The sequence below is a fragment of the Anomaloglossus baeobatrachus genome, chromosome 3 (assembly GCF_048569485.1).
Source record: "Anomaloglossus baeobatrachus isolate aAnoBae1 chromosome 3, aAnoBae1.hap1, whole genome shotgun sequence".
NCBI classification, from domain to species: domain Eukaryota; kingdom Metazoa; phylum Chordata; class Amphibia; order Anura; family Aromobatidae; genus Anomaloglossus; species Anomaloglossus baeobatrachus.
The window spans coordinates 72329207-72344476 of NC_134355.1; the positions used below are offsets into that span (position 1 = coordinate 72329207).

Consider the following 15270-nt stretch of genomic DNA (forward strand, 5'->3'; position numbering starts at 1 on the left):
TGTTGCAACAGAAACAACACCTCAGCTTCTCCAGAGCCTGGCTCCTTCAAAGTGGTCAGTTATAGAATGAGCTATAGCTGGCATAGGAGAGAGTGAGGAGTGTGAGTTTATATAGCAAAAGGGCATGACTACACTACAGCTGAGATTAACTGTTAAAGGTCAATGTCAGCAGGATCGAAAAGAGACCTTAACCTCTTCAGCACTGAATGGAATTAAATACAGTCCTACTTAGAATAAGTAATGAGCAGATTCTAAAACGAATCTGTGATCAACCAAACGCTGGGACGTTCTGATACCGGATCAACAGAAGTCTCAGCAGGGCGCGACCCAATCGTGACAGGTAAGGCTACTGTCACAAATCCGGTTTGAGCTGTGCGGCTCAATCCGGCTGTGAAACCAATGCAACGGATGCGGTGTTTTCTTTGCATAAGTTTTTACATGCGGCCGGTCCGTTTTTTTCCGGTTGCGGCACGCTACTGAGCATGCGCAGTGGAAGAAACCGCATGCGGCGGCCGGATGCGTTTTTTTCCGCATCGCGCCGCATCCGGCGTCCATAGGCATGCATTGAAAAATGCGCCGCAGCGGCCGGATGCGGCGTGATGCGGTTTTTTTGCCGGGGCAAAAAATGTTGCAGGCAACATTCCATCCGGCCGCGGCATCGGCTAAATCTGCCGCATGCGGCAAAAAACGGACCGAACGCAAGGCCATGCGGCACAATACGGCACTAATGTAAGTCTATGCAAAAAAACCCGCAACCGGCGGCAAAAAAAACGGTTGCGGTTTTTCTGCAGAGCGCCGTATTGTGCCGCAGAGCAAAAACCGGATGGGTGAAAGTAGCCTAAGCCCCTTATATGACCAGCTAACTAACAGGGTTATCCGGTCTTCTGATGAAAGCCTGCCGTCACTATATCTGACCGCAGACTTTTGAATACTGAAATTGTCAGGATTCTCCAGTGTTGTTGTGAAGAGTGGGCACTTTCTTGGGGCGTTGTTATATGTAATGCAAGCGATGCAGCCTATCGGTTCCTGCTGATTGTCTGCAGAGCTCATACTTCTGTCAGAGAAAATTGCATCAGATGATGGAAGTATGAGTGCTGCAGCAAATCAGTGACTGCTGATAGACTGCAGCGGTCACATGACATAACAATATCAAGCAAGGGCCGGCAGACACAGCACTGACATCATTAGAATAGCGCCACTTGGGTAAGTGAATATATCATGTTTTTACTTTACATGGGGCACTGTTACATTTAAGTAGGGGTTTGTCCAATTAGTGGACATCCCCTTTAAGCGAACAGTCTACATTTACTCAGAATGGCATCTGTTATACCAAACAAGTAGACGCAGTATATTACACTATGGCACATCACACCAATTTATAGGCATATTGATTCACAAAGCAGTGGCCATATACAGGGAAGAATTACAAAGTGCACTTATCAGTTCATTGTATCAAAAAGGGCGATCAGGGCTGTATTATACTTCTGGCACCATAAATTCACTTGTAACCAAAAATAAAAACAGCACAGCCAGTAAATAACCAACGGCATAGTGATAAAGCTAGTACAGATTGTGCACCGTATCTGAATGCTGCTCCCCAACAAATGTTTGGCCCTTGCTTTGTGAATGTCTCACATCTGCGCTTGGTATGAGCAGGCGGCAGAGCTGTGCACCACACATGTATGTCATTTTCACCTAAAGGTATATTCTAGTTATTAAGAGTTATTACTATTTATTACTTTTTCATAGACATGGCTGTATGGGGGTTTCCAAACCGTGCTGCTACCATTGTAATGTGGGCACCCTGACTGGCTCTGGTTCTGTAATGTGGGCACCATGATTAGCTCTGGTTCTGTAATGTGGGCACCATGATTTGCTCTGGTTCTGTAATGTGGGCACAAATACTGGTTCTGTAATGTGGGCACAAATACTGGTTCTGTAATGTGGGCACAAATACTGGTTCTGTAATGTGGGCACCATGACTGGCTCTGGTTCTGTAATGTGGGCACCATGATTTGCTCTGGTTCTGTAATGTGGGCACAAATACTGGTTCTGTAATGTGGGCACAAATACTGGTTCTGTAATGTGGGCACAAATACTGGTTCTGTAATGTGGGCACCATGACTGGCTCTGGTTCTGGTTCTGTATTGTGGGCACCATGACTGGCTCTGGTTCTGTAATGTGGGCACCATGACTGGCTCTGGTTCTGTAATGTGGGCACCATGACTGGCTCTGGTTCTGTAATGTGGGCACCATGATTAGCTCTGGTTCTGTAATGTGGGCACCATGATTTGCTCTGGTTCTGTAATGTGGGCACAAATACTGGTTCTGTAATGTGGGCACAAATACTGGTTCTGTAATGTGGGCACAAATACTGGTTCTGTAATGTGGGCACCATGACTGGCTCTGGTTCTGTAATGTGGGCACCATGATTTGCTCTGGTTCTGTAATGTGGGCACAAATACTGGTTCTGTAATGTGGGCACAAATACTGGTTCTGTAATGTGGGCACAAATACTGGTTCTGTAATGTGGGCACCATGACTGGCTCTGGTTCTGGTTCTGTATTGTGGGCACCATGACTGGCTCTGGTTCTGTAATGTGGGCACCATGACTGGCTCTGGTTCTGTAATGTGGGCACCATGACTGGCTCTGGTTCTGTAATGTGGGCACCATGACTGGCTCTGGTTCTGTAATGTGGGCACCATGACTGGCTCTGGTTCTGTAATGTGGGCACCATGACTGGCTCTGGTTCTGTAATGTGGGCACCATGACTGGCCCTGGTTCTGTAATGTGGGCACCATGACTGGCTCTGGTTCTGTAATGTGGGCACCATGACTGGCCCTGGTTCTGTAATGTGGGCACCATGACTGGCTCTGGTTCTGTAATGTGGGCACCATGACTGGCTCTGATTCCTCAATGTGGGCACCATGACTGGCTCTGGTTCTGTAATGTGGGCACCATGACTGGCTCTGGTTCTGTAATGTGGGCACCATGACTGGCCCTGGTTCTGTAATGTGGGCACCATGACTGGCTCTGGTTCTGTAATGTGGGCACCATGACTGGCTCTGGTTCTGTAATGTGGGCACAATGACTGCTCTGGTTCTGTAATGTGGGCACCATGACTGGCCCTGGTTCTGTAATGTGGGCACCATGACTGGCTCTGGTTCTGTAATGTGGGCACGACTGGCCCTGGTTCTGTAATGTGGGCACCATGACTGGCTCTGGTTCTGTAATGTGGGCACCATGACTGGCTCTGGTTCTGTAATGTGGGCACAATGACTGCTCTGGTTCTGTAATGTGGGCACCATGACTGCTCTGGTTCTGTAATGTGGGCACCATGACTGGCTCTGGTTCTGTAATGTGGGCACAATGACTGCTCTGGTTCTGTAATGTGGGCACCATGACTGGCTCTGGTTCTGTAATGTGGGCACAATGACTGCTCTGGTTCTGTAATGTGGGCACCATGACTGGTTCTGGTTCAATTATAGGGGCACTTTATCGATAATATAATCGGGACACTATGTGGCTGTCATTGGGAATCATTACTAGGTAGCTCTGTGATAAGTGCACTGTGGCTCTCACTATATTGGGGGTTAGTATGGCGGTATTGTGGAGTACTATAGACATGGGGCCACCATGACTGGTTCTGTAATGGGGACACAATGCAGCTTTTAGCAGTTTGACTAGCTGTGTGATAAGCACATGGTCCCTGGCACTGGACTGGGGAACAGTATGGTGCCATTATGGGGCAATGAAAGCAACAAGGTATTGGGGACAATATGTCTGGCACTGATATAGGTGTCTTGTCTTTGTAATGGGGGGGCACAGTGGTTGTTATTATGAAGGCACTATGGCTACATCTGCCCTGTGACAGTGGTGAGCCCTGGCTGGGCAGTCACTGCTGTATATGGCATATGCCAGTGCCTGTGTATGGTATATGCCAGTGCCTGTGTATGGTATATGCCAGTGCCTGTGTATGGTATATGCCAGTGCCTGTGTATGGCATATGCCAGTGCCTGTGTATGGTATATGCCAGTGCCTGTGTATGGTATATGCCAGTGCCTGTGTATGGTATATGCCCGTGACTGTGTATGGTATATGCCAGTGCCTGTGTATGGTATATGCCCGTGCCTGTGTATGGTATATGCCCGTGTATGGTATATGCCAGTGCCTGTGTATGGTATATGCCAGTGCCTGTGTATGGTATATGCCCGTGACTGTGTATGGTATATGCCAGTGCCTGTGTATGGTATATGCCCGTGCCTGTGTATGGTATATGCCAGTGCCTGTGTATGGTATATGCCAGTGCCTGTGTATGGTATATGCCCGTGCCTGTGTATGGTATATGCCCGTGCCTGTGTATGGTATATGCCCGTGTATGGTATATGCCAGTGCCTGTGTATGGTATATGCCAGTGCCTGTGTATGGTATATGCCAGTGCCTGTGTATGGTATATGCCCGTGCCTGTGTATGGTATATGCCAGTGCCTGTGTATGGTATATGCCCGTGCCTGTGTATGGTATATGTCCGTGCCTGTGTATGGTATATGCCAGTGCCTGTGTATGGTATATGCCAGTGCCTGTGTATGTATGGTATATGCCCGTGCCTGTGTATGGTATATGCCAGTGCCTGTGTATGGTATATGTCCGTGCCTGTGTATGGTATATGCCAGTGCCTGTGTATGGTATATGCCAGTGCCTGTGTATGTATGGTATATGCCCGTGCCTGTGTATGGTATATGCCCGTGCCTGTGTATGGTATATGCCCGTGCCTGTGTATGGTATATGCCCGTGCCTGTGTATGGTATATGCCAGTGCCTGTGCCCAGAGTGGGTGAAGCTTCGGTGCAGCGTTGCAGGTAGCAGGGATGCTCACACATGCCCAGCCGGCGACTTACTGCCCACTACCAGGCCAGGGAGGGCAGTGGTACCAGTAGAGATGCCCTCCTCACACATCGCCTTATTGTAGCCACAGAGAGCAGTGCACGGCTCCTCCTCCGCCATCACCGCCTCCTTCTTCTCAGATTTTCCAGTCTGCCAGCTCAGCCCCGGCTGCTTCCTCGTGCTGTGATCCCCGGCTCAGCCAGGCTCAGACCTGCCCTCCCTCACCCTGCTGCTGCAGCCGCCCTCCTCCTCCTCCTGCCGGGCTCCAGCTGATCCGGTCCCTCTGCAGCCTGCACCTCTGTACAGACTCTGCTCTGCAAGATGGCGGGGTCCCTGGTCGAAAGGGAGACGATGGTAAGTGGCTTCTGGGGGGCTAGAACAAGACTGGGTGCTAGAACTGGTGCTGCCATCTCACAGTGTAGGGGGTGGGGTTCTGCCAGCCTGTGCCAGCTCCACTGTGACCCCTGAGCGGCACGTCCTCAGCAGTCACCTGTGCTGCCCCTGTGCTGTGCCACTGTAGGAATGAGATGCCGCAGAGCTGTGCTACAATGTCACATGTGTATATATCTATGTATAACCTGCACTGTAAGTGTGTGTGTGTGTGTGTGTGTGTGTGTGTGTGTGTGTGTTTCTGTCTGTCTATACAGTCTATGTCCCTTACTCTGTATATCTTATCTGTGTATCATTATGTTATTTATTCATGTATGTATGTATCTATCTATCATATATCTAGCTATGTATCTATCTATCTATCTATCTATCTATCTATCTACTTGTCTCTCTATTACCTTTTTTTCCAGAAATAAGAACTACCCCAAAAATAAGCCCTAGTAGGATTTTTTTGGGGGCTTTTTGAGTATGCTTAAAATATAAGTCCTAGTTGCGGTTTCATAAAGAAGTGTCCAAGCTGCTAGAAAAGTTAAAGTATACAGCAGGACTCTTCATCAAAGAAAGCAGACACCCCAAAAGAGAAAAGAGACCCCCAAAAGAAAGCAGACACCTCCAAAAGAGAGAAGATACCCCTAAAAGAAAGCAGACACCTCCAAAAGAGAAAATATACCCCCAAAAGAAAGCAGACACCTCCAACCCCCCCAAAAAAAACATTGCACTCACCAGACTCCCAAACAATTACAATTAGCAAGTGCCGATGGTGGATGGGCTCTTACACAGAGATCTGTGTTGTTGTCAGGTCCCTCGCCGTTCCAGCTGCATTGCACTGCAGCTCTCACAAAGGGATCGGGTACCAGTATCACACTACGCAAGTGATACTGCTTCCAGTCACCAAGGGGAGCCAACTGCTGTAGAACGCAGGGGAACCTGATAGCTGATGTACAGTATGTGAGAGCCCATTCACTTGCCAACTCTAATTGTTTGGGGTCTGGTAAGGGCAATTCTTTTAGGGGGTGTCTGCTTTCTTTTGGGGGTAAGCTTAGCAGTACATAGAGAATAATGCATTTAAGCAGGTAATTTACCTTTGTAAATATGGTATGTACCCACCATTATAGGGAGGGTTCTGCACCAGAATAGCAGATCAGATAAGAAAATGTGCATCTGAACCAGTAATAGGAGTAACACAAAATACTGATGTTCCAGAATGTAACGACACGATTATATTTTAATAAATTTTGTGTTACATAGTTACATAGTTACTTAGGTTGAAAAAAGACCTAGGTCCATCTAGTTCAACCTTCCTCCACCAGTTCTACATTTAGTCACTAAGTCATTTATAACCAACAATGTTGTGTGTACTGAGGAAATCATCCAGCCCTTTTTTTAAAAGCTGTTATAGTGTCTGCCATTACTACCTCTTGTGGTAGTGTATTCCACAGTCTGACCGCTCTAACTGTAAAGAACCCTTTCCTATTTAGGTTTCGGAATCGCTTTGTTTGTTTGTTTTTTTGTTCAAGAATAAATGTGGATTGTTGTTTATGGGAAAATATGAGACATCCTCTGAAAATAAGCCCTAGTGCAACTTTTGGAGCAAAAAATAATATAAGACCTTGTCTTATTTTCGGGGAAACTATCTATCTATTTATCTATCTAGCTATCTATCTATATCTATCTCTGTATGAGAATTATACAGCACGTACAGCACGATCTTTATGTGCATATATAATGTATTTATTACCTTTTTGTGATGGAAATCGTGAGGCCTTGATTGAAATTGATCGTTATGTTGACATCTCTATACACATTACCATTTTGGTCCCAATTTTTGAAAAAATCACAGCAAAATTCATAATATGACTGCTATTTGTGAAACAGGAGGAGGGGTGGAGGGTCAGCAGAGAACTTTTACCCCAACAAGAACTGTCCATAGCACTTGTGATTTCGTGTCTAATAATCATCAATGTGGTTGTTTTGCATGTGATGTAATGTATCCAGACCCCCGAACCTGCAGAATCCCCTCCACCCGTAAGTTGCATGTGACCTGTCTGCAGTTTGCTCATTTTGCATGTCAGCTATTTGCAGCCATTGTGCCATGATATGCCACATCTCATAGAATGCAACAAACTGATATAATGCATGGAGCTCCTTATCCAGAAAGCTTATTCCCCAACAAGATCCAATACAACCCTGCTCCAGATTCTCTCACCTACATGTGTTGATTTTGTGCATTTGTCACGCAACTGGTATTTGCACCATAATACGGTTGGTTGGTTAGAGCAGACCCTAAGCGTGCAGATTGCAGACTGGCGCACTTGTCCTCCTGGTGGAGCACGTTTGCCAAGATCTTGAACACAAAATACTTGAGCTTTGTTTCTGGTATTCTCTGCCTTATTTATCCAAGAGTTACTATGCTGAGAATGTCATTTTTTTATTGCTGTTGACAGATCTTCTATTGCTTTACATGTCATTTATAGCCTTGTTTGTAAATATCAGCGGCTAAACTCTGTTAGGATTAGATGACATCTTTATGAACGTTCTTTCATGAAATTTTGTAACTGTGTCTAAAAAGTTTATACAAAATAGGATACAAAATGCCAAAAAAGTGATTAAAACTTGATACAGAAACACTGCAAGGTAATTTAATAGAGAAGTTGCCAAATTTTTGAGGCTTGTTAGCTAAAGCGGAGATGTAAATAGTAATAATCTTTATTGTTATATAGCGACAACATATTCCGCAGCGCTTTACATATATCAGCAACACTGTCCCAATTGGTGCTCACAATCTAAATTCCCTATTATTTATTATTATAGCGTCATTCATTCCATGACACTTTACAAGTGAAAAAAGGGGGGGGCATACATAGACAAGTGCAATAATCATGAACAATACAAGGCACAGACTCGTACAGGAGGAGAAGACCCTACCCACAAGGGCTCAGTCTACAAGGGATGGGTAAGGATAGAGCTGGTTATGCAACGGTATAGTGGACTGAGGGTTTGCTTGTCGGCAGAGGTGGGTCTTCAGGTTCCTTTTGAAGGTTTCCACAGTAGATGGGAGTGTCATATATTGGGGTACAGAATTCCAGAGCTCCCTATCTGTATGTCTGGATGGAGTGTGGGAGGAAACCGGAGAACCTGGAGGAGATCCACGCAAACCCAGGGAGAACATATAAACTCCTTGCAGATGTTGTCCTTGGTGGCATTGGAACCCAGGACCCCAGCGCTCCAAGACTACAGAGATAACCACTGAGCCACCATGCTGCCAATGTTCTGCAATGTGCACCCTTCCATATATAAATCTTATTATTGTGGTATAGATGTGGTGGTTTCACAAAAAAAAGAGCATAATATACCTGCAATATATCAGCACAGCCTCATATTTTTAGGTCACGTGCACACATTGACTATTTGGTAAGTTGCAGTACTTGTAAGGCAGAACCAGGAGTGAAGCAATCAGGGGAAAACTATAATAGAAACACGGGCACCACTTCTGTATTTTATACCCAATTCTGGTTGTGTCCTACAAATACTGAAGAAAAAAAGTCCCAAAATACTCAACATGTCCACGTGGCTTAAAAAACGTTTGTAATAATATTCATTGGCTAGTGTAAGCCTGGTCCAGGTGTTGAATCCTAAAGGGGTTGTCGGATGCTGAAAACTTTTTAATTTAAGCATGGATGTTTTCAAAATAATAAATGGAAGCATATTCTCCAACCTTCACCCCATGAATCCAGTGCAGGCTGCTCTGGTGGTCTGCGCCGCCCCTGGAAATCATGTTTAAGCTGTCCACATGTCACCAGGACCCCTGAAGCCTGTCACTCACGGCAGTGCCGTGGTGACTAGAGAAGCACAAGATAATAGAGACATCCAATGACCGCCTCTTCTAGTCATTTGACCACTGCAGCCAAACGCAGGCTTCAGTTTTCCTGTAGACATTGCTTCCAGCGCTGGCACAGTCCTCCAGAGCGGCCTGCACAGGATCCTCGAATGGGACAGAAGATGAGGAAACCTCTGTTAGCTATTTTAAAACTTCAATTCCTAAAAAATGAGTTTTTAGCACTAGAAAAAACCCTTGAAATAGGGGCATAAAACATGACCTGCATTATACTCATCTGAAAGCATCCTTAGTTACAACAGGAGTTTGTTTTGATCCAGATCTACTCACACGACCAGGCGTATATGGCAGCCCTGTGCTGTATACCTGCCATATGCAGGGACTTGTAGTGCATTTTCTTCTTGAGTTACCAAACTTGTCTCTATCCTTCTTGTTTAATTAAACTGTGGTAATTAAATCAGTGTTCATTCCCCAGGGCCGGGCTCCATGAAATACATCAATAATTAAAGTGCTCTGATTAGTACAACAGGGATTGTATTTGCATCATACACAGTTTGTTACAGAAATGCAGTTTCATAAATCTGTTTGTGTTACTGTAAAGAAACCTCTGACCAGGAGACATTGGGGGAGATTTATCAGTATAAACTATATTACTGACGACCTCCCAATGCCTTCAAATGGCAGTTCTTGTTTGTGTCAGTAGATACCGCGTGTATAAAAGTTTTCCTTTCCAACACTGTGTTGGGAAATACATTACATGCTACACTGCAGTTTTAGGCTATCCTCAAAACTGCTTTGCAGATTCTGTCAATTTTGACATTACAACGGCGTTATCCCCAGATTTCAGATTTCGCAGTACAACCTGCATATAAATCCTGGACCTGATGAGACTGCTGTACTTGCTTTGAAATCCATGTCAGAATGGCTGTTTAATCCATCTACTCAATATTTGAACCGGATTGACAGCTCCTTAGTCTGACTCCTCCCTGCTGCTGCTGAGATTTCACACTGCTCAGTACAAGCTGCTGCTGCTGCTGTCAGTCAGGCCGGGTGGGCTGAGACTGAATATACATGGACATATGAGCACTCTCATTCTTTAGCTGAACTGATAAAATGCTCATTATTAGTGATGAGTGAGCGCTATCCTACTCGGGTGCTCGGTACTTGTAACGAGAAGCTGGACGCTCGGATGGGTGTAACTCAAGTACCCGAGTATAATGCAAGTCAGTGGGGAAGTTGAGTATTTATTTCTGCAAATCATAAGGATAAATGCTCAAATTCCACATTGGCTTCCTTTATACTGGAGTACTCGAATCACAGAATCACACCCATACGAGCACTACTCATCATACTATCAGGATTATACAGCCAATTTGACATGAATTTTGAATTTTAAGAATATATACATACAGTATATATATATATATATATATATATATATATATATAACTACTATTGGGATATCTGATGACAGAACTACCTTAAAAATATAAGTTAATAAAGTCCATCAGGCGTCATTGAAGTTCATCATCTTGCATCTGATTCTTGCCAAGAGCATTGTCCTTATGTAGAATTGTCAGTTCATCCTTACATTGGCGGCATTAAAATAAATGACCAACATAGTAATACATGGTTGCAGTAAGGCTGGCCGTACACCTTACATAAGTGCTGGCTGAATGATGGTTCAACAGACTGCAATCTCCCTCAATATACAGGGTCCTGTCTGCTCAGCCAATATTTCTGTCACACTGAGATTTTTACAAATTTTGCCGACTGTCATGGTGGCGTCAGATTCTGTTCAGACTACAGATTCTGACACTCCGCCCGATAACTTCCCTGGCATCTTGGTTGTTGACCTGCAGAGTGGTAATTCATAGGCAGGCTAGCAAGAGTTGATCTCTGCTAGTCTGCTTGTTAGGCTAGTGTCACACTTGCGAGTGCCTCTTGTGTTTCTCTCGCGAGACTCATGTTGCACCACCCGACATGGACTCACACTCTCCGGACAGGAGCGGGTCGGTTGCATGCATCTCTATGCAGTTGAGATGCTCCTGTCCCGAGAGTGTGAGTCTATGACGGGTAATGCAACGTCGTGAGATTCACGCAAGATACACGCGAGGCACTCGCAAGTGTGACACTGGCCTTTGTCTTCTTTGATCACAAGTTGTGGGAAAGCCAATCACATTTGCTCCTTGCCTATATATGCTGGCTTGATCCTTCCACCTATGCCAGCTATAGTTTATCTTAGCTGGTCTGGCAAAGTGTTGTAATCCAGACTATCTTGTGGTTATTATACTTATTACTGAGTGCAGGTGTGGAATTAACCCTTGTTGCCTTTTTGTTGTTACCTTCTTGCTCTTGCTGTTTTCCTGATTCTCTCATTGTCTATTCCTGTGTGTGCAGTGTGTCCAGAGTTTTGTTTTTTCCTTGTCTGTCTTTATCTGTTTTCCATCACACTACTGTCTCATCCTTCCCTGGTGGGAGGGGGTATCAGAGTAGTACGGGTCAGGAGCATAGCCAGGAACAGGACTCGGGCATCTCCACCATCAGGAGTAACCCTGATGCTATGGATTGCCTAGGGTCCCCTGCTATCCTAACAATCACCTTGTGATATTTTTCTGCGGTCTTTAAGAGAGAGCCATGGCCAGACTAATTTGCCAGTGTCTTTTCTCACCTGCAAACAGATGATAGATTTCCGTAGACCTTTAGAATTCCCCCATACATATTGTATGGTCAGCCATTAGAAGTTTGTCTTATGCTTTTTTTTTTTGCAGTGGCTCTTTGCCATAGGAATACCTGTAAGTCCTAGGGCAAAGGAGCCACATTCTTAGTGTGGGGTTGTTTGTGGAAATGTACTCATACATATTGACAAAATGTACAAGAACCCACAATTTCCAAACGGGGATTTCGGAATATACCACAGTAACCAAGAAACTTTTGGGCATAATATAACTTATGTCCCAGCTGTGATCCCGGCAGGACCCAGCTGAGGAATATCAGGAGTGGTCATTTGGTGGGCACCATTATTTTGGTTCCTGCCATAATGTTGATCAGAAGAAAACTTGTGGCCAATATTTGTGAGGAAAAATCTGAGCATTCTCATGACTGGGGGATTTATTACTCCGAAATGTAAAGTAGCTTATTGTATAAGCCGTTCAGTCCGCGCCGCTACGGCTATATTGCCAAGGCTTAAAGCAACGGGCAAGTCTCTGCCTCCTTGGATATCACATTTCTCAGCTGCCGATATTTATTTCCCCAGCATAAATTCCTATTTTTTTAAAACATTTTTGTGCAATTTCTGTCACTTTTCTGGCATGAATTATTTTTGGGGTGGTGGTGGCTGTATTGAGTCACTCCTTCACATTTCTATAACAGAGGGTCCGAAGTAGCAGCTGATTTCTGAAAATCGCCTTTATTGTCCATAGCACCAATCACAGCGCAGCTTTCATTTTACCTCAGCTGTTTGCTGAGCTCTGGACTGGTCGCTATGGACAATAGAGACGGCTTGGATAAACAAGGCCTAGTGAGTCTTCTAGGCCTCTGTGTGAAATTGGAGAATGTTATACTTAGAGTAGAGCCCATCACCTCTGCAAGCTATAGGTTGTATGGAGCCATGATACGGCTGTATGAAGGAGGCATGGATGAAGATATTTTGCCCTTTTACTTCCCTGCTGAGAATTCGTTGTACATACAGTAGTACTTGTATTGTCATCTTCGACATTATAGGTCAAAGTGACCGTTGCACGTTTACCTTCCTCAATGTCAGTGAGGCCTGTTTCTGAGCCCTTGTAATCATTAGGCTATGTTCACACTTTGCAGCGTTTTTTTTTCTCCAATGTTTTCTTTCATGCAATTTGAGGCTAGGTTCGCACACTGCGTCTTTTTGACGCTGTGTTTTTGTGCGTTTTTGGCCGCTAAAAACGCACAAAAACGCACCTGCGCCGAAAAAACGCATCAAAAAACGCATGCGTTTTTGCCGCGATTTGGTGCGTTTTTGGCTGCGTTTTGCTGCGTTTTTGATCTCTGCGTTTTGCTGCGTTTTTCCAATGCATTGCATGGGGGGAAAACGCAGAAAAACGCAGGAAAGAACTGACATGTCCATTTTTTTTTTTTTTTTCAAAAACGCACCCGAAAAACGCAAAAAAGCTCCGCGAAAAACGCACTGTGCGCACATAGCCTGAAAGCTGCTTTTTCCAATATCAGCAAAAGTTATGAGATTTCAGAAATCTCATTCACACTCTTATTTTTTTTTTCCCCTGACCAAATCGGAAAACTGCAGCATTTTTGTATGCTTTTTTCACCCATAGAAAGTAATGAGTAAAGAGAATGAGTTAGAAAAACACAGCAAAAACTCTCAGCTGTGCATTTTTGCTGTATTTTGGCGAATAAAACTCATTTTATTAAATATATACAGTAGATAAATGACACAAAATGTGCATTAAAGGGGTATTCCTGTCTCCAAGATCCTATCCCAATATATAGTGGGTTTTTTATTATTATTATTATTATTATTATTATTATTATTATTAATAATAATAATAATAATAATAATAATAATAACAAATACTTCCAATTAGAAATGTAGTATAGTTCTCCTGATTTGCTATGTTCCTTACCTCATGTTTAGGGCATTGCAGGAGCTTAGATATCCATGGTTATCACCACTAGCAACTAAGTAACTAACTGTGACTATATGGGTAGTCTTAACCTTGGATACCTAAGCTCCTGCAAGGACCTGAACATGAGGTAAGCAACATAGTGAATCGGAAGAACTATAGTACATTTCTAATTTGAGGTATTTGCTAATATTATTATAATTATTATTATTATTATACCTACTACACATTGGGAAAGGATCATGGAGATGGGAGTAAGGGCTCATGCGCACGTAACTGCAGAAAATTCTGCAGCGATTTGACAGCTCATGTGCGCTTCAAATCGCTGCAGAAACACTGCATAATGAATGCAGTATTTTTGTAAAAAAAAGCCGTTTTCATGCGCTATGGCTGCTGCCCCCACCATAGACAGAGTGGGAGCTGCATCCATAGTGCACGGAATAATTGACATGCTGCTTTTATGAATGCACGGATTTGGGTAAAAAGTTTAGCACCCAAATCGCTGCGTTCAAAAAAGCAACGTGCGGATGGATTATGCACAAGCTACATAGATTGTGCAGGGGACTCAGGACGCATGCATTTACGCTGCAGTGCAATACGCAGCGTAAATGCATGTAAGTACGCAACATGCGCACAAGCCCTTATCCTTTAAAAAGCACTGAGAAACCACAGCAAAACCCTTTTTTTTTTTTTTAAAGTGAACCTTTCAGGTGCAATATGCACCCAGAACCACGAGCATTTCTGGGTGCATATTGGTAATCCCTGCTTACCTAAGGTAATCTCTTAGCATTTTAGTATGCCCACGGGGACATGCTAACATGCTATTCAATGCAGCGTCACCAGCGGTGATGTGCGTACCTGTGTGCGCGATGAACGCTGAGCTGAATATCCCGCACTTCCGGTCATGCGCAGTATGAAGCCGGGTGTACACGTCCCTGCTTCAGACAGGTCTAGTGCGCATGACCGGAAGTGTCGGGCATTCAGCTCAGTGTTCATCGCGGACACAGGTACGCACATCACCACTGGTGATGCAGCATTGAATAGCAAGTTAGTATGCCCGTGTGGGCGTACTAACATGCAAAGAGGGCGGCTAGTTGGGGAAACTAATGCCCTGACAACTAGTCCTTGCGCTCATTAGCATGTTATAAAGAATCTTTAGAAATACTTTTTCTAAAGATCTAAAGATTGTAATGACTCTATATAATATATGCATTTCTCTTTTTGTATTGAATTATTAAAATAAATTAACTTTTTGATGATATTCTAATGTATTGAGATGCACCTGTAAGTCTGCACACTTTGATAAAGGATATGGTATCCTTAGGGTCTATGCGCACGCTGCGGTTTTTTATGCGTTTATACAGCGTTTTGAACTGCAGCGTAAACGCATGCGTTCTGTGTCCCCAGTAAAATCTATTAAGAATTAAATTCCATGCGTACGTTGCGTTTTGAAATGCAGCGTTTTGGATGCCAAATTTTTGACAAAATCGATGCGTTCTAAAAAGCAACATGTCACTTCTTTTGTGCGTTTTGGATGCTTTTCCCTCTC

At 44.2% G+C, this 15270-nt stretch overlaps 1 protein-coding gene across 1 annotated transcript in view; it reads left to right on the top strand.

Moving 5' to 3' along the window:
* The first annotated feature begins 4876 nt into the window (after positions 1-4876).
* The window catches only part of LGALSL (galectin like), a 52659-nt gene continuing 42265 nt past the window's right edge, over positions 4877-15270 (top strand). The window contains exon 1 of the mRNA XM_075339257.1: positions 4877-5237. Within this exon, the coding sequence (XP_075195372.1) occupies positions 5205-5237 (33 nt within the window). The 5' untranslated portion in view covers positions 4877-5204. The remainder of the gene's footprint in view (positions 5238-15270) is intronic.